We start from the raw sequence: 26,363 nt of genomic DNA, 5'->3' as shown, positions 1-26,363 counted from the left end.
TTCTAGTTTACACCAAAAGGCAGTCTGGGCCCTGTTACGCTTTCATAGCCAGAAGCACAAGTTCTTCCCTAATACATTAAACATTATTAAATGTTTTCATACACAAAATCAGAAATTAAACTGTAAATATTGTCATACCTTAAAATCATAAAACTCTAGTCTTTGTGAAAATAAAACTATCTTCTCACAGAGCAGGTCAAAATTTATACCCCTATCTTAGAATTACATACAAAATATTAAATGACAGTATATTTTCAGAAAATGTAAAAGATTTTCTTTTTTTTTCTTTTACTTCAGATAACTTCAGAAAGTAGAATCAAATTAAATCTTTTTTAAAAAACTCCCAGCAACCTCAAAATAAGCATGGGAAATTTACATTCTAAATAATAATTTTTTAAGTGATATGAGAAAAATTGAGTATATGAATACTGCTTTCTTTTTTTAATTGGCATAGAAGTACAGTAAAAGCCATCACAAAATATTGTATATCCCTTTAGTCAGCTTTGTCTTTTTCTCTTGGTATAAAAATAATACTACTAATTCAACAAATTCAGAAGGTGGTAATGATAAACAAATTGATTTATGCAGAATGAATAGTGAGGGTAGATCCTGTGAGTAACTGGCACTTGGAAAGTATTTAAAGTTAGGTTTTATATGACTGAATAAAAGAATGAATAATGATTAGCTTGTCCCTTTAATAAGTAATGAAAATGGAGTTGCTTAAATAGAGTTATATTTTATGACTCCTTTATTCTGCCACTAAGTATGTGTACTATTGGCATACAACATCTATAATATCTGGTTTGTCTTTTTTTTTTTTTTTTTTTTTTTAGAGAGGGTGGGGAGGGGCAGAGGGGGAGAGAGAGAGAGAGAGAGAGAATCTTAAGCAGGCTCCATGCCCAGCGCAGAGCCCAATGGGGGGCTCGGTCCCACAACCTGAGATCATGATCTGGGCTGAAATCAAGAGTCAGATGCTTACTGACTGAGCCACCCAGGAGCCCCTGACTTGTCTTTTCCATCTCTCAGTCACCCCTCTAGACTGAGATTCTATCACTTTACACGTGAATTCTGGTCAGTCTCCTAATTATACAACATGCTCTAATTTCTTCTTGCACTAGAGTAACATGCACACAGCTGCCAAGATCACCCAAATAGCCCATAGGCTCCTCAAGAAAAGGAACCAAGCTGACTTTCATTGTTTTCAGATCATAGTCATCAAGGGACAGATATGTACCAAAAACACACAGTAGGAAGCCAATGGATGGGTATTGAATAAATCTTTAAAAAAAAAATACAATTAGGCCACACAAAGAAGTTTAGTGCCTCCCTACCCCAATACCTTTGGAATATAAGCTCTTCAGTCAGGCATTCACTTAGTCCCTGGTTCTTGTTTCTGTACCTAACTTTGTCTGTTATTAATTTCTTATGTAAGTCAGCCAAATGAGGACAGAGCCTCTGCCAGCCCCTCACTGTGTCTTCATTAATGTCCACATAACTGTTTGTTCTGTTTGTTTTGGAGGGAGGTTTCAAGTAGAGTAGAGACATCACTAAATTTGTGTTTTATCCGACTTGCTTTCTACAAGGAGTGTTCTGGCTGCTATATGGAGAATAGAGTTTAAAGAGAGAGAGAAAGAATGTGTGTGTGTGTGTGTGTGTGTGTGTGTGTGTGTGTGTGTGTGTGTTAATCCATGGCTCTCACATGGAACCGTAGAGTAAACAAATAAATATGTTTTAAGGAAAGAATGAATATTACCTTTCTTTCAGAATGTCATCTTTTCTCCGTCAGTCCCTCTGTGTCACTACTTTCAAGGGCAGATACATCACAAGCTCCAGACACTATTTCTGGAGCAGTAAATCCCTTCGAATATTGCCTTATTCATAATTCTCTAGTAGCTAAAATACACTTGGTATTTTATTACTACAGGCTAGATTTTGTCCTCTAATTTTTTCATATCCATATAATAGATTATGTTTCATTCCGATACAGCTCTTTTTTAATTCCTGTTGTCTCTAATTTATATCCAAACCTCCCCAATAGCATGAATATTGATTATTTTTATATTTTCTGTATTTTGATATAAGTCATGCTTACTGATACTTCTTTTGCATGTATAGTGGCCCCTCCTGATCCATGGTCAGTCTTTGTCCAGAAGCATATGATCCTCCTGACATATTATCAGGAGGTCAATAGTAGCCTAACACTGCATCACAGTACCTACATCATTCACCTCACTTCATCTCATCACGTAGGCATTTTATCGTCTCACATCATCACAGGAAGAAGGGGGAGTACAGTATAATAAGATATTTTGAAAGAGAGAGAGGTCACATTCATATAACTTTTATTACAGGATACTGTTATAATTATTATATGCCATTATTAGTTACTGTTGTTAATCTCTTACTGCACCTAATTTATAACCTTTTCATAGGTATGCAGCTCTAGGAGAAAACATAGCATATATCAGGTTTGGTACTATCTGTGGTTTCAGGCATCCATGAGGAGGAGGGTGTCTTGGAACATATCCCCCAAATAAGAGGGGACTACTATAGTATATATTCAATTTCTGAATAAAGTGTTTTTTTCACTTTTGTCACAAGCAAACACTTTTTATGATAGCTTTGAGTCACAAGAACAGTTTTGATATTTTACTGAAACTGCCCTTGAAGGACCAAGGCTTACTAAGGCCCAGAGCCTGCTTTGATTCTTTTTATGTCCTGTGTGCACGGTGCTGTTTATTGTTAGTGAGACCAGGTGAGCTGCTGGTACAGACAATGCCCTGATTCAATTACATAGACCCTGTAGGAGTCTTAAAGTATTTATGCAAGGAAATCAAGTGTTCATTTTGTGACTACGTTCTGAAGTAACCTGAAATGGATTTTTTAAATTAAGGTTTTATTTAGAAAAAAGAATAAGGGTGCCTGGGTGGCTCAAACAGTTAAGTGACCGACTCTTGACTTCAGCTCAGATCATGATCTCAGGGTTATGAGATAGAGCCCGTGCCAGCCTCCAGGCTCCATGGGGAGTCTTCATGAGATTCCCTCCCTCTGCCTCTCCCACAACATGTGTGCACCCTCTCTCTCAAATAAATAAATCTTTAAAAAAAAAGAATGAAAGAAAATAAATAGCATCAGGAGAATATAATAAAGGAAAGGTAACTGTGAATCAAAGGGAACAGAAAATTTTCTTCAGAAGAAAAATGCCTGAAAGACCAAACAGAATAAAGAAACTGAATCTATTCTACTTAGGACTGTCGGAGAATCAGCTGGAATCAGCTGCGTGAGAGACGAGCTAGCACTGCCCGCCTCTGTCCCCACCATGTCTTGTATGAGAGCTGGGGCAGCAGGCAACTTGAATATGGATGTTTTCTCTCCACTGAACTGAGTTCCTCAAAGGAAGGGGCCTTGTTTAAGTTTCCTTTGCATTCGTGGTACTAGTGAAATACAGAAGCTGAAGGGACTCCATTTTAGAAAAGCTCCATCTCTTTTCTACTGGGCTTCATTTACTCATGTTCCATATTTTGCCTCTAAATACGCCGAAGAAGCTCTGTTCTCATTTCAAGGGGGAAGTAAGAAAGTTAATCGTTCTCTGAATTTTGTTCTAGGCCCCAAATCCTTGATAACAACTAAGAAAAGACAGATCCCAAACATGTTCCAGGACGTTCGCTTCAAACAAACCTCAGCTGATAGTGGCATCAATACTCCTAGCTTCACTAATTTATGGAATAGCACCTGTTGTTCACCTGACACTCACCTTGATTGGACCCTTACCCTGATTCCTGAAGAAACAGGTACCTTAGGCCCTTTTCTAATTTATACCCCTCCCCCAAACAATGACAAGACTCATTCTCCTTTCCTTTCCAAGTCTCCCAGATACTCTGTCTGCTATTCTCTGTCACTCACGCTATTCAATAAACTCTTCTTCCACTTCTTCTGGCTCCTGGCTTTTTTTGTTTTTGTTTTTGTTTTCATGTTTGATTTCCATCCTGCGCAAAGCCAAGGGCCCTCTTGACTGGTCTTGTGACACCCTCCCCTGGGTCCTTGGACCCAGCCTGCCCACATCACTAGCATGGTTCTTGGCACATATTAATTACCCAATAACGTAGATGGGAGAAAAGAAGAAAATAATATAGACTATGACATAAACAGAAGAAATGGAAATGAATTCAAAGAGAATGAAAAATAAGAGTATAGTGAAGAAAAACTTACAAAAACTCAATTAAAAATACCAATGGAAAAAATCCCCACATTTTAATCTAGTACAGGGAAAATGTAATAAAAATGGTATAGGAATATAAAATCATCACAAGAGCAGACATATATTGAACCAGGCTATCTGCTAGGACCCCTGTACAGAGCTACACTAACCCTTCACAACCGCTCCGGCGGGTAGAGTTAATTATGTGCATTCTGCAGATGAGGCAGCCGCTGCAGAAGGGATCCATATCTTGTGCAAATCTCAGTCATGTTATCTGCAGTTATGTCCAAAAGCTAGGCTCTTCCCAGTGTAACAATGGCTGCCAGGGTGATGACATGTTATGCTGAGAACCAAAATTATATCTCAGAGGTTGGTAGATATATATTCAATTAATCAACCTTTATTCAGTGGCCCAGTGTGCCAGACATGGCCCTATGCATGGGATAAATTTTTGAAAAACCCCATTGTTAAGGCTAGGGAGCTCAAAATCTAATGTAATGTGTTAATGCAGCACTTAGGGGCCATATTTAAAGAGACACTCTTCCTCAGCGTTGTGAAGTATGCACAACCTGCACAACCTTGCACAACCCTGACAGCAAATGCCTCCTTAAATTCTTCTACTTCAGTAAATGTTTACTTACAAAAACAAATGGGCCCTGTTTCTGCCAGTGCCACTGCCACTGTCCCATATCATGTGATTTAGCAGCAGTGCCTATCAGGACTCATCCCCAAAAATTGGCAGGCTGGGTCTGAAGCTAAGGTGATCACTAACAACTTCAGTAAACAGGTGATCAGCATAGACTCTGGTCAGCTTATGAGGGGCAAGACGTAGGGATTACTCAAAGTGGCTGTGGATAAATGAATAATTCCACAGAGTTTGTCATTCTGACAAGTGCTTGCAGAGTTTCCTCCTCATCCAGAGGGACCATAGTAATTTCATGTTTTCACATGCACAATAAGATATCCAAAAAAAGGTATTTTTGTTTTCATTTTTTTCAAAATTGTAGCCAATATATTTTTAGTTGCTGGAGCAGATCATATCATTGTTATGCAATCACAGGCTTCTCAGATAAGGATTTTTTTTTTATATATTCCTGTGGGCAATTTATATTCAGATCTTGCCATCCTGCGGTGGAATTTAAAAAGGATTACATAATGGACAAACCATATCATCATTTCACTGGTTGCCAAAATGGCTACATTAACTATGAACAGTTTAAGTGGGCAGTTTGCTTTGATTCACAAGAGAAAGAGAAAGCGGAGGTGGATGGGACAGTCGTGGTTGGTGATGTTATTGCTAACTTCTTAGCTCGGCTCATGGTTGTATGAGAATAATCTTATTCTGAGAAAACACAAGCTGAGGTATTAAGGTATGGAGTTTCATATTTGCACCTCACTTTCAAATGGCTCAGGGAGAACATATGGGAAAGAAAAAGAGAGAGGACAAAAGAAATTAAGAGAAGGGTGAGGGGAGAGAAAATACAGTGAAGGATTCACATTTACTGAATGTAGTTGGTGGCTATATGAGTGGTCAATTTAATGTGTTTTCTCATGTTTGAAAGTGAGGAAAAATGAGGGAAGTATTCACTAGATCAAAATTATGAGCAAATAGGGAGAAAGTTGAACAAAAATAAAAATACCATTACAGATATGGGAAGTATCCAAAGAGAATTCACAGTTAGTAAGCATGAAATAACTTCAAAAAATGTCCAAAAGCTCCAGGCGGATGGGCTGGATGTGCTGGGTGGTGGGGACAGGCCATGACACACCTGTGCAAGCCATGTAGTGACCAGAGAGTAATGTTTGCACTGTGGGAACATCTGCTTGAGGCAGATGTCAATCTAAAATGATTCTCTTGCCATGAAATTCAAGACAAAATTCTTCTTCCTATTGCCATGGAGGGAAAACAGCCTATCCAAGCAATTTCAAAGCACATGAACTGGAGGAGAATGAAACTATTCTAAATGCTATAGCCTAGCATATAAAAACAAAAATAGCTACAAGTATAAAGAAGTGTAGCTACAATATGACACACTTTGAACTCTGAATTTTGGAGCAATAGCAGATGGAAAAAATGAATATAAAATAATTTGTCCTGTATGATCCATAAAGTGACCTAGAAGAAAATCAGCAGGTGAGCTACTCGGATTCAATGTGAAGGTAGGAAGAGTGCAAGGAGGTGCACCATATGAGCTCTTTCCACCCCACTGCCCTAACCTCCCAATCCCAGGTATTGGGATCAAAGGGACAGTATCTCATCAGGTGGTGAATTACCAGGAAATGGTGTTATAGCCTCTCTTTGGTAATTTTTTTAAAATTTTTAATTTTTATTTATTTATTTATTTTTATGTAAAGTTCAATGATTCATTAGTTGCGTATAACACCCAGTGCACCACGCAATACATGCCCTCCTTACTACCCATCACCAGCTTATCCCATTCTCCCATCCCCCACCCATCTGAAGCCCTCAGTTCGTTTCTCAGAGTCCATAGTCTCTCATGCTTCATTCCCCTTCTGATTACCCCCCTTTCTTTGGTTATTTTATATTTTGATGAAAATTTTCCAATGTTTTCATCATTGCAAAATAAATGGAATGATAACACTTTTCAAAGTTCATTTATCTGATTGCACATAATACAATGTTTCGTAATCTAGCACATTATCAAAGTTGTTTTTCTCCCTGAGGATATTTAATTGTGATATTGGCAGGTGTGTTATAACTTGAAGTACAAACATTATAATGTGCCTACATTTTCTTTTCAGCTTTGATACTGGATAGCATGGACCCAAGACACATCTATTTCCTGTAGTTATTTCTGCATAAAATAACAGGAAAGATTGTTGACAAATAATATATGTCCTATCATATAAAATTCATCCTTATCACATTTATTTTCTTATCATTTGGAAAGGTAGGGTGATGCTAACTGCTAGACGATTTTAGCCAAAATGGGTATCCAGCCTTTCAGAGAGACAGCATCCCTTGCAGAATAATGCTGGGACTGGGCTAAGTAAGCAACTGTAAATATAGAGAGAGTTCTTTCAAGAGCAGGAAAATGTACAGAGGAAGACGAAATGATGCTAAAGAGGCTACAGAAAGAATGGTTTAACAGCAGGCATTAAAGGGATGATCTTAGGTTGCTAAAAATGACAAATATTCTGGAATGTGAGGCTCTCATCCCTAATCTCTGCAGAGCCTTGAAGTATAAGATCTGCAACAAAGTGGCTGCTTTTTAATCACTGACCTATGTTGAAAGGTGAGAGTGTCAATGTGGAAATTAATATTAGCAATCATATTTTTTTAAGAAGGATATTATTAGAAACTACAAGTTTTCTACAATGGCAACTTCTCTCAAGCAGCTATACTTAGCTACAGAAAAACCCAGAGACAAACTCCTCTAGCAGCATTACCTAATCATGCTTATGGCATTATTAAATCTATGGACACGTAAGTCCAATTAAAGGTCAATGTAAATGGTTTCTTAATAGACTGTGCTAGCGCCCTTTCAACTTTGAAGACATCTTGGTTCACAATGAAAGTGAACATGTCCCTTTTAGTTTGATACTCAACAAATCCGTGGTTTGACCCCTTTGCTGATCTAACCGGAGTGGGAAACAGAGGGGCATGGAAGCTGATGCTGAACAAGGGGCTTCAGCGTTTTAAGTTAAGCAATCTTCTGGGGTCCACACTGCTAACACCTTCTGAAACTAAACTTTTATCTTTCCAATAGAAAATGTCAACAAATAGGAAAGAATCAGGCTTATCCCTTGAAAGGAAATTAGTTAACCTAATTCCAAAGTCTGTGGTTTGTAAGATATGTGTACCTGGGCTTTTCTATACATATGTAAGGTGTATTTTATTATATGACAATATGGCATGTGTAAATGAGGACACATTTGTGATACATTCTATTACGTTCATGTAATTTCTCCAGAATTCTGTTTTGACTGGCTGGGTGAGAACAGGAAAAATTGGGGCTCTCCATTCCTCATGCCCAAGCCCCTAGCCTCAAAACCATCCTCTTAAAGTAAAGAACCCAAAGGCAAACTTAAGGGGAGAAAAAAAAGAAAGGAGAGGAAAGGAAAAGACTAGGAGCCAGGGAAAGCAATCTGCAGGATCCTTTCCCTCGACTTCACCGCTGGTTTCCTTGCTTCTATTAAACTCTTCCAAGCTCCCTCGCTAATACTGCTTCCTCAATTCTAGATTCTATTCCTTGTTAAAGTAGAGCTCTATTTATAATTTTATTGTCAACTACTGAGAAAATAAGGCTTAGCAATTGAGACTTGCATTTGTAGAAAATACACCAAGTCTTCTAATGACAGGTAGTTGAACAACCTGAGGCGATGGGATGCTGAAAGCTCTGGGCTGGCTCTGAGCCCAGCTTTGGCACTTTCTAGCTTGAGAAAGCTTGAGGCAAGTGATGCAGCCTCTCTGGGCCTCAGATTCTTCATCTGCAAAATGGGGGCCATAGTATCGGCTTTAAAAGGGTTGTTTTAAGGAATAATTTAAACGGTGACTGTAATGCACCTATTCTTGTACTTGCATAAGAATATGCTTGATAAACATTTGTCCCTGACCTCCACTGTCTTTCTCCTTCCTTTCACTGCCCCTCTTCGTCTTCCTGCCCTTTCTCGGCTCTTTCCTGCCCTTCATCACACCAAGAAAAGTCACTGCACACCACATGTGCCAGGCCCTTGGTGTTTGCTCGCAGATCCACTGTGTACACGTTGTGTGCTGCATCAAAACCTCCTCCTCCAGCCTATCTCCTAGGCCCTTGGCCACTGTCTCTTGGAAAGTCCTGGACACTTCTGCACCCCTACCTCAGCCTCTATCACTGTTGCCTCATTTCCGGTTGGCACCTCCACCTGTCTGTCTCTGGATTTCAAAACAGCCTCCATTGTATTCAGCACAACAGAAGCCCAGACCAGACTGCAGGAGACCTACAGAGGCTTTGGTCCCCTAATCACTTCTAATCTGAAAAAGGACCATGGAATGGGACATGGATTCTGGCTTCCCCAGTAGCTGCCTAGAGGGATCAGATGGTGTTACTTCCTGTGAGCAAACTCTGACCACGGGAAGCAGAAAATGGCATGGCACAGGTGCGCACATCCTTCTTTCCTCCTTGCTCCAGCAGATAGTCCAAGCGGCCTGTGCAGAGATCTGTGGGAGGCTGAAAGACTAGTTGTACTCAGTGAAGTGGCATCCTGCTCAGTAAAGCATCACCTCAGTGACGGTGGTGGTGCGGCGTTTTTCAATGCCTCCGTGGCCTCTCCCCTTCCCCTTCACTCTTGCATTTCTGAGATTCTATTTCCCAGTAATGCACTAGCACTTAAGCCTTGTTTAGTTTTAAGGTTTCAAGGAAACCTGTGAACTACACTGTCCAGGCTTTTTTGCCAATGTCTTCTGGATGATGTTGGCAAAATGCAAGGACCTAATGGGAGACAGAAAAGAAGGAGAGAGAAGAAGCCAAGGTATCCTCTCGTGCCCACTTCAGGGGGCATCTTAGGAGCAGTTGTGACTTCTCCCTGGGTCCCTCTGGCCCAGGGTGAGGACGATTCTTGCTGATGGTGACCTCTGAGGTGCCCTGGGCATCCTCCTTCACTTTTATAACCAATTTCTTATATTAAATTCCCTCTATCAAACAATCCGGCAAGGGTTCTTTTTTCCCTGTCTGAACCCCCTGACTAATATAACACACAACCATAAAAAGTTTGATTTTATTGAACTGTGTTTATGGAATGGTTAAAATAAATTCTGTTTCTGTAAGATATTATATTTATAAGATATTATATTTATATTTCTAAAAATCAGTAACATAAGAAAACTGGACTTCTAATTACTTTGAGGGAAATTACCATAAGAGATTTCTATAGGTTATCATAAAAAGAGTCAAATCATTTATTTTAGCACTTTAAATGGCATTTGATATTGAAAATGAATACTTCTTTTCTAAACATTATATTTCCCAGTTAATGCAAGTGCAAGTCCTACAATCACCTTGCTCGTTGTTGCCACTCTCTTATCTTTGTAGTGGCTACTGAGGGATCTGGCTCTCTGCATCCTGGGCCTGGTAGGTGGCAAATTGGTGGTGAAAGAATATAAGTACTATCATTTGGCAAATGGGATTCAGATTTCATTTGTTTCCATACCTCCCTTGGTGCTTATGGGAAACAAACAAACATTCCACCTCCCCCACCTCCACTCCAGGTGCCATTGAGAACAGCCATATTTTCTTCCTGCAGGGTACAAAATATTTCTAAAATTAGACCCCAAGAGATTTGCATTTATAGCAAGTGCTCTGTAATGGCTCCACGATGATTTCTGGGATCTCCTTCAATAACAAACGCTGCATGGGCGTAATGCAAACGTGTTGCCAGAAATACTTTAGTATCTAGGCAAAGAGATGTATGCAAACAGCCTTTCCTCTGAACTCGGGGAGGAAAGGCCTGTCTTCTGGAATGTACAAATCGGAATCCACATGGTATGTGAGCCCCCCATGCATGGCCTGCCAGCAATCACAGTGATAGCAGGGAATTGTGAAAGGGGGCTAGAGTTCAGAGATTCTTTAGACTGACTTGTTTTCTCTTGCCAGGGTTGGTTGGTTGGTTGTTCTTATACTCTGAAAAACCCAACTTTGTAGTTCCATAAACTGTTTTACAGCGGTTGTGTGCAGCGTAGACAATATTACCACACAAGCAGGAAAGGCTTGAGCCAGACGTGTGACCCACTCTTTGCGTCGCAGAAGTACCTGAGCTCAGGGCATCTCTTTTGTCCCCATGGTATGACCCCCATCTCAGATGTCCTGTTTCCCCACCATCCAGAAAGGATAACAAACATAGAATCCAGTGGTCTGGCATCTAGTGGAAATAGTCAAGAAGCTATGGACTTCTGGATTTTAAACCACCTGACAGCCTCGAGTGAAAAAATTTCATCAGGACAAGAATCAGAAATGGGATTCCTGGGGAGGAGCCCATACACACTGGTGTGGCTGCAGCCATGCTTACACTGCTGAAATACTTCGGTGCAGAGTGGAAACTCATGGTATCTTCGAGCCTCCTGAATGCCCCAGCCTTGCAGGACTCCTCGCCCATATCCTCCCACGATCCAAGGAACAACCCTGGGCTTGGCAGCAGGCCTCCAGCACCCTGTCACAGCACCAGGAAGGAGTCCATTCTGATTGGTTAGTTGTCATGACAATTATTAAGTACTTTTAATATCACATCTGCATAGAAGGCACAGGAAATTTAAAACGAGGGTGAATAAAATGAATGTAACCTTGTGTGTTAACTATAATAAAAAAATAAAATGCAGTCAACCAACCCATCAATCAAACGAACTAGGGTGCACTCTCTCAGAAGTCTGTTGCTTCCTCAAAGTGGCCCGTATCACTGACAGTTTGAGTCCATCACGACAGCTCTTCAAAAGATGCTGCCGTTTCCAAATCCTCTGCCTTCACTGACCAATAGAGGTGAGGCTCTTCTAGTTTCTGCACCAGCACTTCCGCACATGACCAGACCCCTCAGTGTACCTGTCAGGGCTTCTCACCACAGGGGCAGTTCCGCAGCTCTCAAGAAGGGCAGGCGGCCTGGCAGCGTGGCTGGAGGGGGCGGGGCACGTGGCCGGAGGGGCCAGCGCCTCCCATGGTGTCCACTCCAGCCCAGCTGTGCTGTGCGACATTGACGTGACAGCCTGTCTGTTCCAAGAGCTGAATCACAGAAAATTAGAGAGGGGAAAGACCTACTAGGTCATTTAATCCGTCCTCTTGCCAGTTGGCAGTCACAGCCCTACACTCCATTTCCTAGGGCATCATCGAGTTCGGTTTTAAATAGCATGGATCCAGGCAGCGCTGTTGCCCTGCCTTCTTCACTGAGAATTCTCTCTAGCTTGCCCAGCCAAAGGCTCGATATTTGATGTTTATTTACTCTACTGTTATGCATACAGCAATATCGTGGTTACTCACTTGCCCCAGGCTGATAAAAAAAGCTTCTAAGAATAATTAGGAAGTGAGGACTCTCTCTTGGCTAGAAAATGCCAATTTCAGGAAAATCAAAGAATGTGGTGGTGAAAAGAGAACTGATAAGCAGCTTCCGTGTTAGCTCATTTCAACTTCTTTTATGTTCGTTACGTGGTTATTTTGTATTGTTCGGCTTCTGCTTTCTTTAACAATAGCTACAACTATGACTAAGCAGTATCACTGGTTTTGGTTTCCACAATTACTTCTGTTTCAATTTTTAATTCGAGTATTTGTCCCCTTGCTTTCTATACTGTATTGAAGATTTCGGCTCATCATTGCAATTCAGATAAGGGCTATTCTTAAATATTCGAATGGTTTGCCTATTTCATTTCCTAATCTTTCTTTGTTTTTCCAATTTTAGCTAAACACAAGAACAAAAACAGAAAGCTTGGCACACTCTTTCTGGACAGTCTTGTCTAAGAAAAATGTTTTTCTTTACATTGGCCCATCCAGGTGGCCTCCTCCTGTCCGAGAATGCATCTGTGGCCAGCTTACCTTAATTTGACCCTTTAAGCAAGGCTCACTGCACACAGATCGTACCACTCCACTCTTGTTCATTTGGATTTTGTAATCATCTATGTTCAAAACGCCTTCGTGCCAGGTTCCAACATGTACGTAGTCATAGCGATTAGCTTCTGTGTACTGCAGATTCATGATATCATACCTACGGAGAAAACAACACGTGTCTTGGAGAGTATGGACATGATACAGAAAACAAAGAAATTTGGTAAACAGATATAATAGAAGGGAGATAAGAGCAAGAATCATCCCACGTTCTAATGCCTGTCAATATTTTATTTCGTTTCTAATGTTTCCTCTGATTTTCCAAAATGTGTGTTTCACTCTGTAGTCTCCGTGTATTGTCCATATCTGCTAAAGAATGTATTACTTTTGTGCGTTTCTCTGCTTATTCTCCCCCCAAATAATCCTATGTGTGCTGAGTTGATTACCATCTCCCTCAAATCATTATTCACTAAGTTATTCTTCGAACAAGTCATGATTCTTGAGAACATCAATTTCTTAACTTGATTACTTTCATTCTAATGTCCTTTTTCACATTCAGCTGTCATTTTCATTACACTGGATTAAAAGAAGTGAGTTTTACCACGACTGGAACCTATTTTAGGTGCTAATAAAGCAAGAAATCTGAGAAACACAGCTTTAATTAACAAGGATGTTGGGGATTTAACATCTTGAGCACTGACATTTAAACTGGCCTCTTCCCTGATTAGGACAAATATTTCTGAATCTAAATAATCGGTGTCAGTTACTCTAGTAATTTCAAATGCTGCAATGCTACAGTATGGCAAAATGTACATTTTGAAATCCTCACTGCAGCCAGAGTGTGCTCTGGGGGCCAGACCTCATCATTTTTCAGTGTGGGCAATGGAGAGCATTCTCCAAAGCGATGAAAAGAGCACAGGACTTGACATTAGAATGCGTAAGCTAGAATCTCTATTCTAACATTTTAGCAGTAGATTATACTACCTAGGAATGTCACTAAACTCTTAAAGGTTCATGGGGTTCTTGTGAGGATTAATTAGCATAAGCCATGTAAGAAATTATTTCACAATTGGGACAAATGCATCTGTAAGGCAATATCACTATATCATTCATATTTGTATTACTATGAATGCCCTAAAATACTCCAGTTATTTTCATTACCATAAGAAAACTGGAGAACAAAAGCTGTCTCTCTCAGTCATTGGAAATCCTTTGGCATTCTTCAGTCTTTTCTCCATGTTGCTATTTACTCCAAGTAAACTATAACTCATGTGGCAGTTTCCCAAAAATGTATGCCTGACTCCCCCTTGCTGCTCTGCAAAATGGGATTCTTTTTGCCGCAGTACCTGTGCAGTTCTCACCGTTCTGCTCTAGAATATAAGAGGCATGGTCTCTTGCTCTTTGTGCTTGACCTGAAGAAACAGATGGTAATTACCTAACATGTATTCCTCTTCTTCATCTCCCAACCCCAACACCACCCATTTTGCAATTCTTTCTCCCTAAAGCCGACTTCGACTCAGAGTCCTTCTCAGCCCAGCACTCCAGGAAGCTACTGTCAACCTTAGTTGGCATCCAAAACCTACTGGCTATATCTGGCTTAGTTCTTTATCCAGACAACTAATATCCTTTGTTGGTTTTTCTGTCTGTTCTTAATGTGCAAATGCATTCTGCCACCAACAGGGTAGCTAGTGGCTTCTCCACATCCACATTCTGGTCATTTCTCTAAAGGGAAAGACTCTGGGAGAGAAAAGGAAATGTCCCCCCTACTTTTCCAGGAGAATGGAACCTACCAGATGAGAAGAGAAAATGGCACACCTAGAGCACATTGTTCATCTCTCTGCTGCTCTGTTGGCTAATAAATAAAGGTTCTCATTCTTCTTGTTGTGGAGCCAGCCCAGCATGTTCTTCAGAGCGGCTCTCTAAGAGATATCCAAGTGGCTATTAACCGTGGGCTGATGGTTCCTACTCATCTTGCTGATCAGTGAAGCTAATCTACACCTCTAATATTTTTCCATTTTAAACTCATGGTTATAGAGCCTGTTGTGAATGTTTGGTGAATAATTTCCTTTTTCTCTTCCTGTAATTTTTATGTTTTATCCCATTTTGTTATTGACTCTCCTTATGCACTTTCAGTGAAGACTTTGGGGGCTATGCTAGCTTTAGGGTATCTTTTTCCTATAAATCAGTTTCCTAAGACTTATTTCAATCCCCGTTTGCTCTTCAATAGGAGAAACCAGTTCACACTCCATTAGCATTTAGAAACTGAAAAATTCATAATATTTTGGCATGAAAACACATTTTCAAAAAGTTCCAAAAGCCAGAGGACAAAAATACTGAGAGATACCAAGGGAAAAAAACTGAGACACTAAACAGAGGCCTTCCCCTGTGCTATGTGTGTTAATGAACACGGCTCTATTTTCTTGACCCCAGAGTCCCTTCTCGGCATGATGGCATTTATTTGGAATATCCTCATGCTGTAAATTACAATTTTATATCATCCTCTCGATGCACTCAGTTTATGTTGCATGATAATTAACTAAAATAATTACATGAGGGACCAAGAGCATGAATGGGGGTATGAGAGGGGATGGAAGCAGAGGGAGGTGGTTGAAACAGAAGCTGAACACAGATTAAGCTGACCAGTTTCAAGCATGAGGAAATGATCCTTGAAAAGGAACCCAGGGGAAAGCTCATGATTTGAACATGTAATTACACATGGAGGATAAACAAGCTAAAACTGTGTGCCTATATTTTGGGTAACTTACAAATAAAGAGAGCAGGAGGAAACTCATATGTATGTCGTGTCTAAAAGGCATCTCATCCTGTGCTGGGCACACTGTGTACGTTGTCTTAGAGAATCATGAGGGAAGGTTTCCATTCCAAATCTGACAGTTTATAGAGCCCAGTTTCCAGTGGAACCCAGGGTGACAACCATGCGATTGAAGGAGAGAGTGCTCGGTGTTCTGAATCTTAGGTCCATTTGTTCCTTCTGGTACTGTTTCCCAGGGTGCCTGCCACCTGGAAGCTTTTGACATCCTTCAGGCCCTAAATCATTCCATCCACCCCACTCATATTTGGATGTACATCTCCTCCTACCTAACTGGCAGCCTGGAAGGAATCTGATAAATTCATCATTGTCCGAACATTGTCTGAGCAGTGTCTGAACACACAACTTTAAGCTTACATGAAAGGAAGAGATATGTTGGGAATTACTTAGGGTCAGATAGTCTCTTACGGTACCTTTGAAATGACATTAAGCAGGCTGCCAGCATCTTTGCCTAATTTTAGGATTAGCTAAAAGGCAGCGTGATGTGGCAAAAAGATTATAAGCATCAGATTCAGACAGCACTGCTTCTACCAGCTACTCACTGCATGAATTTAGGTGAGTTTCTTAGTTTCTCTGACACTCGGTTTATCATCTGTAAAAGAGGATAATGATATGCCTATAGCAATGAGGATTAAGTGATTTGATGTTCCATTTTAACACAACATATGCTTTCCTAAAATTTCTCATTCTGCAAAATCATATACTGAAAGATAACAGGGCTTATGAGAGGAAAAAAAACCAAAAAACCAAGATTGTGGGCATACTGTATAGCAGCCAAGCTGAGGGCCTTTTTCTTTCCTGCAGCAGACTTTAATCTTCTACCACGATTCTGATTATCCCTTGCCTAGAAAAATTCATATGAACGAACACAACTGCTCTTTAAACTGACATCATTCTCTACCTCTCACATGTGAGCTAGCTGATATTATAAAAGCAGAGGTTGCAGAACAGACTGTATATAAAACGACTTAGGGAGAAACATATATATTTATTAGGTTTAATTTTTCTTTGATTCCTAATTCTTTGGACGCCATAGAGACTTGATACCAGAAAGAAAATTCTTTTCTTTTTTGTTTCAAGAGACATATTAGCAGGAACATAAATTAGCCCAAGGAAAGGGGATACACAAAGAGGACTTAGCTCTCTTCATATATTAAGCTCTTTTTAAAAAAAGATTTAATTAATGTATTTATTTGACAGAGAGAGAGAGAGGGAGCATGAGCAGGGAAGAAGGGCAGAGGGAGAGGGAGAAGTAGACTCCCTGCTGAGCAGGGAGCCGGATGCAGGACTCTATCCCAGGACCCCAGGATCATGACCTAAGCCTCAGGCAGACATACAACAGACTGAGCCACCCAGGGGTCCCATATATTAAGCTTTTATTAAAATATTACACAACCAGCATGGCCTTGGGACCAATCAATCAGAAAGATGCAGGTCTGGTGCTGGGACTGCCAGGGAGGGGCCTGCTGCTCAGGTGTAATCTCTTCCGTTTCTTGGGCTTGTAGGAGGTTCCACGCATTCTGAGGGAAGGGCCAGGGTAATAGCTGAGTAGGGGGGTGGTACTGGAAGAATACAGGATTGTCGGTGTTTACCAATAAGTTTTGAATGTTTTATAACATAATTTCCATCGAAGATTAGCCCTATCTTTTGACCTTTCTAGTTGTATCTAACCTCATGACACCTGGAAACCATGGAACCAAAGGGACCCAGGTTGCCATCTGTCTAGCTCAGAGAGGATCACAAGGTTATTTGAACCCATTACAGAAAAGACTGCTTTACCTTCCAGGAGCATCCCCCTTCTCATCAAACCACACCTCCTCTCCAGACACACCGATGAATGTGGACTTGATGAGAAAGTCCAGGAGTTTGCTGCCGTCGATGGGCTTCATGGCATCACAGAGGCCCACATGGCCTGGGCAGAGGGCGTGGTGCATGTTCTGTAGCCCGTGAGCCATGGCATAGATGGCATTGATGACAAACCCCATCTTGCTGTCCTGGACGTAGTTTTCTTCTAAGCTTTCATTGCCTGCAACACAAAAACACATGGTTGTGATAATTGTTTAATTTTCAGTGCTTTTCAGGGGTCTCAGAGGAAGGAGACCTCTGTTCAAGCCTTATGCATGTGACTAGTTCTAGTTCTATGTGAAAATAGTTTATTCAATTTTATTTTCTGAATTCAATAATGGTTTCATAACATATGAAACAAACACCATAGAGGTGAAAATAAAGAACTTTCAAATATTGCAAGGAAATCCTTAAGGAGCAGTGAAAATAACTCATTCCCTCTTGGCTCACAGAGACTTATATTAAAAGTCTCCCTATATCATGGTACTGGGAAAGTGTTTTTAATATCCTCTACGACAATTCACAATCTAGAATAACTCAGTTTGTGTATTACCTAAACCCTGATATTTTCTTTTGATGATTCCACTAACTTTATCATGTCTAGGGCCACAAAAACCCAGACTAAGAAGAACTAGGTAGTACGAATCTCTTCTTATATATGGTTGATAGTATAGAAATATTTGAATCAGATTTGCTGATTATTAGAAACTCAGGTATTTTTTCTTGATGGAAAAGTCATACTACACATTTAATTTTAGCCTTTAACATTTACCCGTGAATTTCAAAAACCTGCAACCATTTCTACCTATGTTACAGTGATCAAAAGTTCCCCAATTGCCAAGCAAGTTTACCAAGAATAGTATCAAGTTAGATATGAGCTTCATATCAGAAGTCTAAACTTCAGGACTTATGTACGGATAAGAAATTCAGAACCCAACCGGATTTGTTGTAAACAGATAATAGGTTTGAAAAACAAAATAGATTTGGAACACATCACTGGCATAATTCAGAGATTTTGTACTTAGTTCCAGAAATTTGCTTCTCTCTATGGTGGGCTTTCCCTCCCCTCTACCCCCACCCCCACTCCTAACCAATAGTGAGGCTTCTATGCTATGTATGCTCCAGGTGCTAGAAGCTGGGAAAGGTCATGAGTTCAGCCGTTGATGGGGCTGAGAAAAGCACAGGGCTCCTTGCACCCGCAGGCAGCCGACCTCTTCACTCCATCCTAGATAGGCCACTGGACGCTAAGTTCCCTGCTACAGAGTAGCAGAGAAGTAAGAGAAGGTTGTAGTGTTTGGAAGAAATGGTAAAGAGCTCTGACTTTGATGTTGAGCTTGAGATGAAATATGACATTTCTAAAAAGTAATTTTTTTTAAGATTTATTTATTTCAGAGACAGAGAGCATGAGTGGGAGAGGCAGAAGGAGAGGGAAAGAGAATCCCAAGCAGACTCCAATTTGGATATGGAGCCGACGTGGGGCTTAATCTCACAACCCTGAGATCATGACCTGAGCCCAAACCAAGAGACAGATGCTTAACTGACTATACCATCCAGTCACCCCTAAAAAGTTATTTTTAAAAGCTTAACTATTTAAATATATTTTTTAAAGATTTTATTTATTTATTTATTTATTTATTTATTTATTTATTTATTTATTTATGTGTGTGTGAGAGAGAGAGAGAGAGCACAAGCAGAATGAGAAGCAGGCTCCCCATTGAGCAAGGAGGCTGTTGCGGGACTTGATCCCAAGACCCTGGGATCATGACCTGAGCCAATGGCAGATGTTTAACTGACTGAGCCACCCAGGCATCCTCACTTGTCTTTTTTTATATTATAAATTTTATATCATGCATAACCAACCTTTATATGTTATTGCTATGTTGTTTTCCTAGAATTTCAATTTTATCTTGGATTAAAAAAAATCATTTTTTCTTATTTTTTTCCCTCTCTTACCCACATCTAAACACTACATTGTTAGCCTGATGTTATTCCCCCTCTACTAACTATTTTATTTTACAATGTTGCTTTATTTAAAATTTCTTAATGTCCTGATCAGAAAAAACAGGGCTTAATATATATATTCTATAACAAGGCAGGATCCACCACCTATTTGGGGTTAATTGTAAGTAAATCTATCAGATATTTATTCTGTGCTATCATATCCCTAACATTGTGTGAATGCATAATGGCATGCTATGGGGTACAAAAAGTTAATAAACTGATATTCATGCCCAAAGAAGTTTATAGTCTAGTTGAGGTGATGGGACATGTTCACATGCTTCAATTAGGCAACATGACCTGAGAGTATATAACAACAAGATAGGCTGAAATAATGACATGCTCAATTGTGAGACACAGAAACCGACCGGAAAGGGAAGTCCACGCTATAAAAAATGTGAATGTGCTAATTGTGAACTTCAGATTCACACAGGAAGAGAGAGTGCAGAGGGCCCTGCAGCCTTGCCTCTCAGTGGAGGGATTTTTTGGATGAGGAGCTGATCCTGGCAGAATCTAGACACCTACATGACTGGACTTCAAGGAGTTGCCAGGAATTTTCCATCAGCTGTCCTGGAATATTTGTTAGAATGTTCTCATCCCAGAGCCCACTTAGAACCATGTCCCACCCTGCCTGTAGGGTTGTACCAGCCCAGAGAGAACGCATCAGGGGAGGAAGAATCAATCTCTGTAGAATAAGACAATATTGTGTTTTTATATTTAATATTTTTTCTAGCTGGGAAAAAAATGGATAGTGAGAAAGAAACAATGGGAAAGGTATTATATAAATGAAGAGAGACTAGTTTACTCTTTTGTATGTGTATGTGTCTGTATAGTTTAAAATCCTATTAATAAATTCAGAAACCTGTCAGAAGCAGGAGATGTAATTAACTACTACCCGGAGAAGTCCTTTAAATTCCCCATGCTTAAGAGCCAGACAGCATGAATTTCCATCTCTAGGGTGTTGCTTACTAGTTATGGAGCTGGGAGCAAGGTCAATTTCTTCAGCTGCAAAATGAGGGTCTTAATATCCGTTTCATAAGATTTGAAGGGAGGTAAGCAGAGTATAAGTACATAGATTTTAGTTTGTCCCATTCTCTCTTAAAAAAAGCTTGCTAACCTTAAACATGTTTAGTTTTGAAAATCATTTTGAGCTGTGTAAGTAGCAGGAAAAAAATATAGTCTGGGCAACAACTGCCCTTGAAAGATGGCCTTAAAGTCAGCTGGTTGGTTGAAAAGAAGGCCTTCAGCGTCTGTGATGACTTGGAAATCAGGAAAGATCATAGAAGTAGAGTGGAGACAGCACACTGTCCAGTTAACATTTCAGAGAAATAAGCATTTCTTCATTTCTTAAATATTCCTTAGATCACTACAGTATTTATTTTGAAGGTAGATTTTATGAAAGCTAGTTGTCTTCTCCATGGGGGTCTCTTATCTACTTTCTGTAATTGGATGGAGGTTAATATACCATCCATATCAGCCTTGACAAATGATCACAGTTATCAGCTGAAAATAATACCTACTTATTATCACACAGTTCTGTAGGTCAGAGAGCTCAGTATAGCATGGCCCAGTTGGGTCTTGTGTAGCATCGCATAAGAATGTGGGGATGGGGGTGCCTGGGTGGCACAGTTGTTAAGCATCTGCCTTCGGCTCAGGGCGTGATCCCGGTGTTCTGGGATCGAGCCCCACATCAGGCTCCTCTGCTGTGAGCCTGCTTCTTCCTCTCCCACTCCCCCTGCTTGTGTTCCCTCTCTCGCTGGCTGTCTCTGTCAAATAAATAAATAAAATCTTTAAAAAAAAAAAAAAAAGAATGTGGGGATGAATTCTTACCAAGCTCATTTAGGTTATTGGCTGAATTCTATTCTTTGTAGCGGTAGTGCCGGGGTCCCTGTTTCTCCCCTACCTGTCAGCCAGCAATTATTCCAATAAGTTTTCTACACTGTCCATATGGCCACTCCAACAAAGGTGGGTAGAGTCCCTCTCATGTTTTAAATCTCTCCAATTTATCCTTTTGCCACATTTTTCTGCTTTTAAGGCTCATGTGGTTTAGACTGGGTCTACATGGATAATCCAGAAAAATCCCCTTATTTTTAAAATAGACCCTTTAACCTTAATTATCTCTGCAAAGTATCTTTGCCATGTAACATAACATTCAAAGGTTGCAGAGATTTGGACATCAGCAGAGGGCCATTCTGCCTACTACAAAAGTTAAAAGCTATTACTCTTCATCTATTTTCAGAGCATACTGTCTTCCTAAAAAACAAAAACAAAAAAAAAATCACACTTCCTTATTTCAGTTAAATGATCTTGGTTACCCTTGCCATCTAACAGGCTTGGAATGTTATCCCTCAGAGGAGTAGTTCCTGGCATTTAACAGACACTGATTTGCCTCAAATATGTGCTTACTTGTTTTGGATTCTTGCCCTAACACAAGTGACAAGTGTATCTTCCCATCCCTGCTGTGGTTCTCAGTTGTAGGGTCTATTTTCTAGATTACCAAATAGAAAAAAAAAAAAAAAGTGTTTCTTATTGATAACCATATTTCATTAAACCTAAATATTTTTCTGTACGTATTATTTGGGACAATGGTCAGGAAAGTAATTAGAAATGGATTGTACTACATTTCCTGCTAATGTGGGCAAACACAGATGCTAAATCATCTGGTGTCATCAGTAGGATTCAGCTGGTAGGGGAGATTCTGGTTTCCTGATGAGGGACTGGTTCTGTCATTGAGGATGTGTTGCTCCCAGGAAGGAGTTAAGCGCCTCCTCATAGGGGGGCAAACAGTGGTTGCAATGGCTGTGAATAAATCCAAAGAACCCAGAGACAAAATCCTAAATCCTGAGGAGCTAATTCTTGTATCCATGATTTTTTACCCAGTTCAAGAAAATAATCATTGATTCATTCTTCATCTTTCCAATATTTATTTCCTTTAAGTCTAGAAAGACACAATGGGGAAAAGTCAGATCACACATTCTTATAAAATTCTGGTTCTTCAGGCTGATTTTCTCTTCCTCTCTTTGGCTCATTTCTCCTTCAACCATTTCACTGCTAGTTAGGAGTCTAAGAAACATGAACAGAAGTGAAGAAATGAAATGCACAGGTACATCTGACCCTAATTACTGGTGTGAGATTTGGGGAATGAGAAGGTGAAAACCAGTGACCAGAAAGTTGGACTCTTTAGTCGTCCTTGCTAAATGCCAGTGACAGTCATCGATACCTGAGTGGCCCCATTCTCAACCTATGGATTACCTTTAATATAAACATCTGGGCATAATTAGAATCCAGATTATTTTTTAAGATGATGAAGCTGGACCCAGAAACATCTACTACCTTGTGCATAGCCACACAACACAAATACCATGTAAATTTTCTCAAACAATATCTAGAAAGTTGACCCTATTTTTTTCCTGGGTATATATGGAGATGTCAAAGCCAGAATTTGTTACTGAGTTACAGTTGCACTGAATAAGAATCAATATGAATAAGCTAAGACCAGAATGAAAATCTGCTATTCTCTCTTATACATGCTTTCCACCACTTATGTCTGGCTAGGTGTGGAACAGTCCTAGGGAAAGTGGGTATGCTGTACTGCAGTGGTTTTGTGTGCTGGAAAGCACCAGATGTGTCATTACTTGCATCTTCATGTGCTATTAGTGTGCCATGATACCTTGTTTCCCACTAATAAATCACCATAAGCTTGAGGCCTTTGTCTTGACAACCTTATTTTCTCTCAGCCCAAGACTATTCAATGGCCCTGGTGATATATGACCAGACCTCATCCTTGCTTGAATTCCTGTATACAGAATCCCTCTTCATTTGAAAGGCTTTTTCCCTTTGAAATTCAGCCAAAATTTAATGAGAAAACTTATCCATTATGCAGTCTTACTCTTAAAGCCAATATGAGTCTCCAGTTACGGAAATCTTGTAGGTACTATCTGCCTTCAGTTAGGAATAATTTAGAAATTGAATAAGAAATCCCTTTCATTGACTGACATTTTAAAGATTAAATCTGAAGCCTCTTGAACTTCATTATAGCTTCATGAATATTATAAGGCTTCAAAACTTGACTGTGGCTTTGAAACTCAGCCAGGAAGGTATCAATGGTGTTAAAACTTGTATTTATGTAATGCCCTTTCTTCCAACTGGTTTAAAGCACCCAGCACATTGTTTCGGTTTATCTCCATGACATGCACATAAGTTGTTAGGTAGAAGGTCTCACTATCTCTACTTTATAAGGAGGATCCCTAAGGGTCAAGGAAGTGACAGAAAAATACAAAAACACATACTTCTCTAGTAGATATTTCTAAGCTCTGAATCCCTCTCTGGGAAAGTTGCTCTCACTGCTGAGTTTCATCTTATTTGTATTACATTGTGTTAGCTATGCATTCAACCTTCAACTTCTGCTTCAGCCTGGTGCCCATATCCTGTGGTCCACTTCTCTTCATTTGCCCCACCCACTTGATTTCCATCAATAATCTTCCTACTCCAAGCCCTGGAACATCACTATTAATCTTTAAAGTGTGTGAGACTCTCCCAGGGTGCTCTGGGCCTCAACAATGGTGATGCTTTTTTAGTGGATTTATGATACAGCCCAGGAATCTTTATTTTAGCAGATACCTTTAAAGGGTCCAATGCTGATAGTAGTTAGACAAGTGCCTCACAATCAATCCTGATATTGGGGTGGAAAAGTTGGAAAGATTTTTAGAATCTTGAGTCTATTAACTATGATCTAGTAGATTCCAGGCCACGTATCTTGCTAAGAAGCAGAACCTAAGGCAGAGATTCTTTTGCTAATGATTTATTGAGTTGTGTTCTCAAGAGAAAGAGAGGGAAGGGATCAGGATAGGGCTGGATAATAATCTAGCAATTTCTCAGCTGGAGAGAAGTTTCAGTCTGATCCCACAAATATGTTCTGGAATACAGATGGACCACAGAATTAGCAAGGGAGCCAGTTTTTGAACTTTAGAGTCAGACAGTCATTTGGCCAAGTGCTTCTAGGGGGTAAGAGAAGTGGCAGGGAGGTGCAGCCTTCCTGATGAGGCATTTCCAGGTTGTCTGAGAGCAATTTTTCATAGAAGGAGGTAGCTGGGGGTTGTTATCAGCATATCAGGACTATGAGTATTCTGGCTGGGAAGGATGATCTGGGTAGGGCACCAACAGTATCTGCTACATCCCTCAACTCAACAAGAATCATCTTTATTCCTCCTAGTCTTGATCTTGTGGCTTCATCATTTGCCCAATCCAATACTTAACTCTTTATATTTCTGTCTGAGTACTTTCCCTAGCAGCTTCTATGGTACCACAGTTGCTTAAAAACTTGTTCTTCACAATCCCCTTCCTACAGAGGGAAGTCCTGCCCTGGAACCAGCCCATTAAAAGGGTACCATCTCTGGCCACTGTTAGTCTGCAGATGTCTACATGGCTCTTCCATGACTTCTTGTTTCCAACATGGGTTTTCCCTTTTCTGGTTAACTTACTTGCCTATCCCTGTCTCTATTTCCAAGAAAGACTTTCATGTTGCAGAACTCCAGGGGTACCGTTATCATTGAACTCTCTGAGAATGGCACCTTCCAGAGATGTGCAATATGGCAACCCAGGCAGTACTCCTTGGGAGCAGGGTTTTGCCTCCAGACTAGATTTCAGCAGAATTTGACAGCCCACTTCCCAGTCTTGCCCTCTCCCAGTCTTTCATTTCCCAGGTTCTGCCTGGTGGTAGTAGAAAAGCTAGGAATGCTTTTACTTCACTATGCCTGTTGCCTTCTACCATGTTTCCTCCTTTCATAAAAATTTACCAAAGGTTGTAAAATCATAAGAGGCCATCAAATGTTATTACACACTCCATTATATGGCAAACTAATTATAAAACTGAATGTTTCAATAAAATTACTCCACTTGGTAGAGATGTTGCTAAAAGTTTCATAGAACAAAGTAAATAAAGGAGCTAAGCTAAATGTGGAAAGTAAAGGACAGAGATATTAAGCTAGCTTCTCAGACCCTGGGATTACTGCCTGCGTATGACTTGACCTTCTCATAGAACTTGGGGTCTGTGTGTTATGGCAGAAATTCAGATAGCAACACTTCCAACAACTTTCCTTCCAGAAAATTCCTATTCTAAAGATACAGCACAATGATGTGCTTGGTAAATCAGACTTATATTTTTAAAATTTATTTGCAACAAAATTCACATAAGTGAAACAATTATAACTATTTGAACATACTATAATAAAATCATTATTTAATTTAAAACTAATGAGATAATTGACAGGAATACAAAATGCACAATAAAGAGAAAGGTTTACTCTAGTAACCAAAGCAAACAAAAAGTGTAATTTGCACCTATCAAAGTGGCAAATTTTACAAAATGGTAGTATGTAGTGTTGGTCAGGATATGGTAAAATGACCACTCAAATATGCAGCTGGTGGTAGAATGAATAGTATAGATTTTTGAAGGACAATTTTTTCAAAATACATCAAGAGTCTAAAGAAACACCTTGGCTGAGTAATTTTACTGCAAAAATTTATACTAAGAAAATGATCTGATATACAATGATACAAATATATGTGTACAAATAGGAAAATTAAAAGCTTTCCATATTCCTAACCCCCAACAGAGCAAATATTAGATAAATGTTAGTGTACATATATTTTTAAATACTTTATTTTTTTAAAGCAGTTTCAGAATCACAGCAAAATTGAGAGAAAGGTACACAGATTTCCCCATATACTCCCTGCCCCCATCAATGCACAGCCTTCCCTAGAATCAACATTCCCACCAGAGTGGTACATTTGTTATAATTTATGAACCGACACTGACCTATTATTATCATCCAAAGTCCATAGTTTACATTAGAACTCACTCTTAGTGGTGTACAATCTATGGGTTTGGACAAATGTTTAATGACCTGTATCTACCATTATAGTATCATACAGAGTATTTTCACTTCCTTGAAAAGCCTGTATGCTGTGTTTATTC

The 26,363-nt window shown here is 39.8% G+C and overlaps 1 protein-coding gene across 3 annotated transcripts in view; it reads right to left on the bottom strand.

The window, feature by feature from the left end:
* Positions 1-26,363, bottom strand: part of GRM1 (glutamate metabotropic receptor 1) — a 391,937-nt gene that overhangs the window by 47,457 nt on the left and 318,117 nt on the right. For all 3 annotated transcript variants that reach the window (XM_045805276.2, XM_045805277.2, XM_045805278.2), the window contains exons 4-5: positions 17,324-17,570; positions 12,709-12,877 (exon numbers count right to left, since the gene is read on the bottom strand). In XM_045805276.2, the coding sequence (XP_045661232.1) occupies positions 12,709-12,877; positions 17,324-17,570 (416 nt within the window). The remainder of the gene's footprint in view (positions 1-12,708; positions 12,878-17,323; positions 17,571-26,363) is intronic.

This window comes from Ursus americanus, chromosome 11, assembly GCF_024610735.1.
Source record: "Ursus americanus isolate L20-20 chromosome 11, mUrsAme1.1.p, whole genome shotgun sequence".
NCBI lineage: Eukaryota > Metazoa > Chordata > Mammalia > Carnivora > Ursidae > Ursus > Ursus americanus.
Note: the sequence above shows the minus strand (reverse complement) of the source record. Positions and strands in the feature narration are given on the sequence as shown.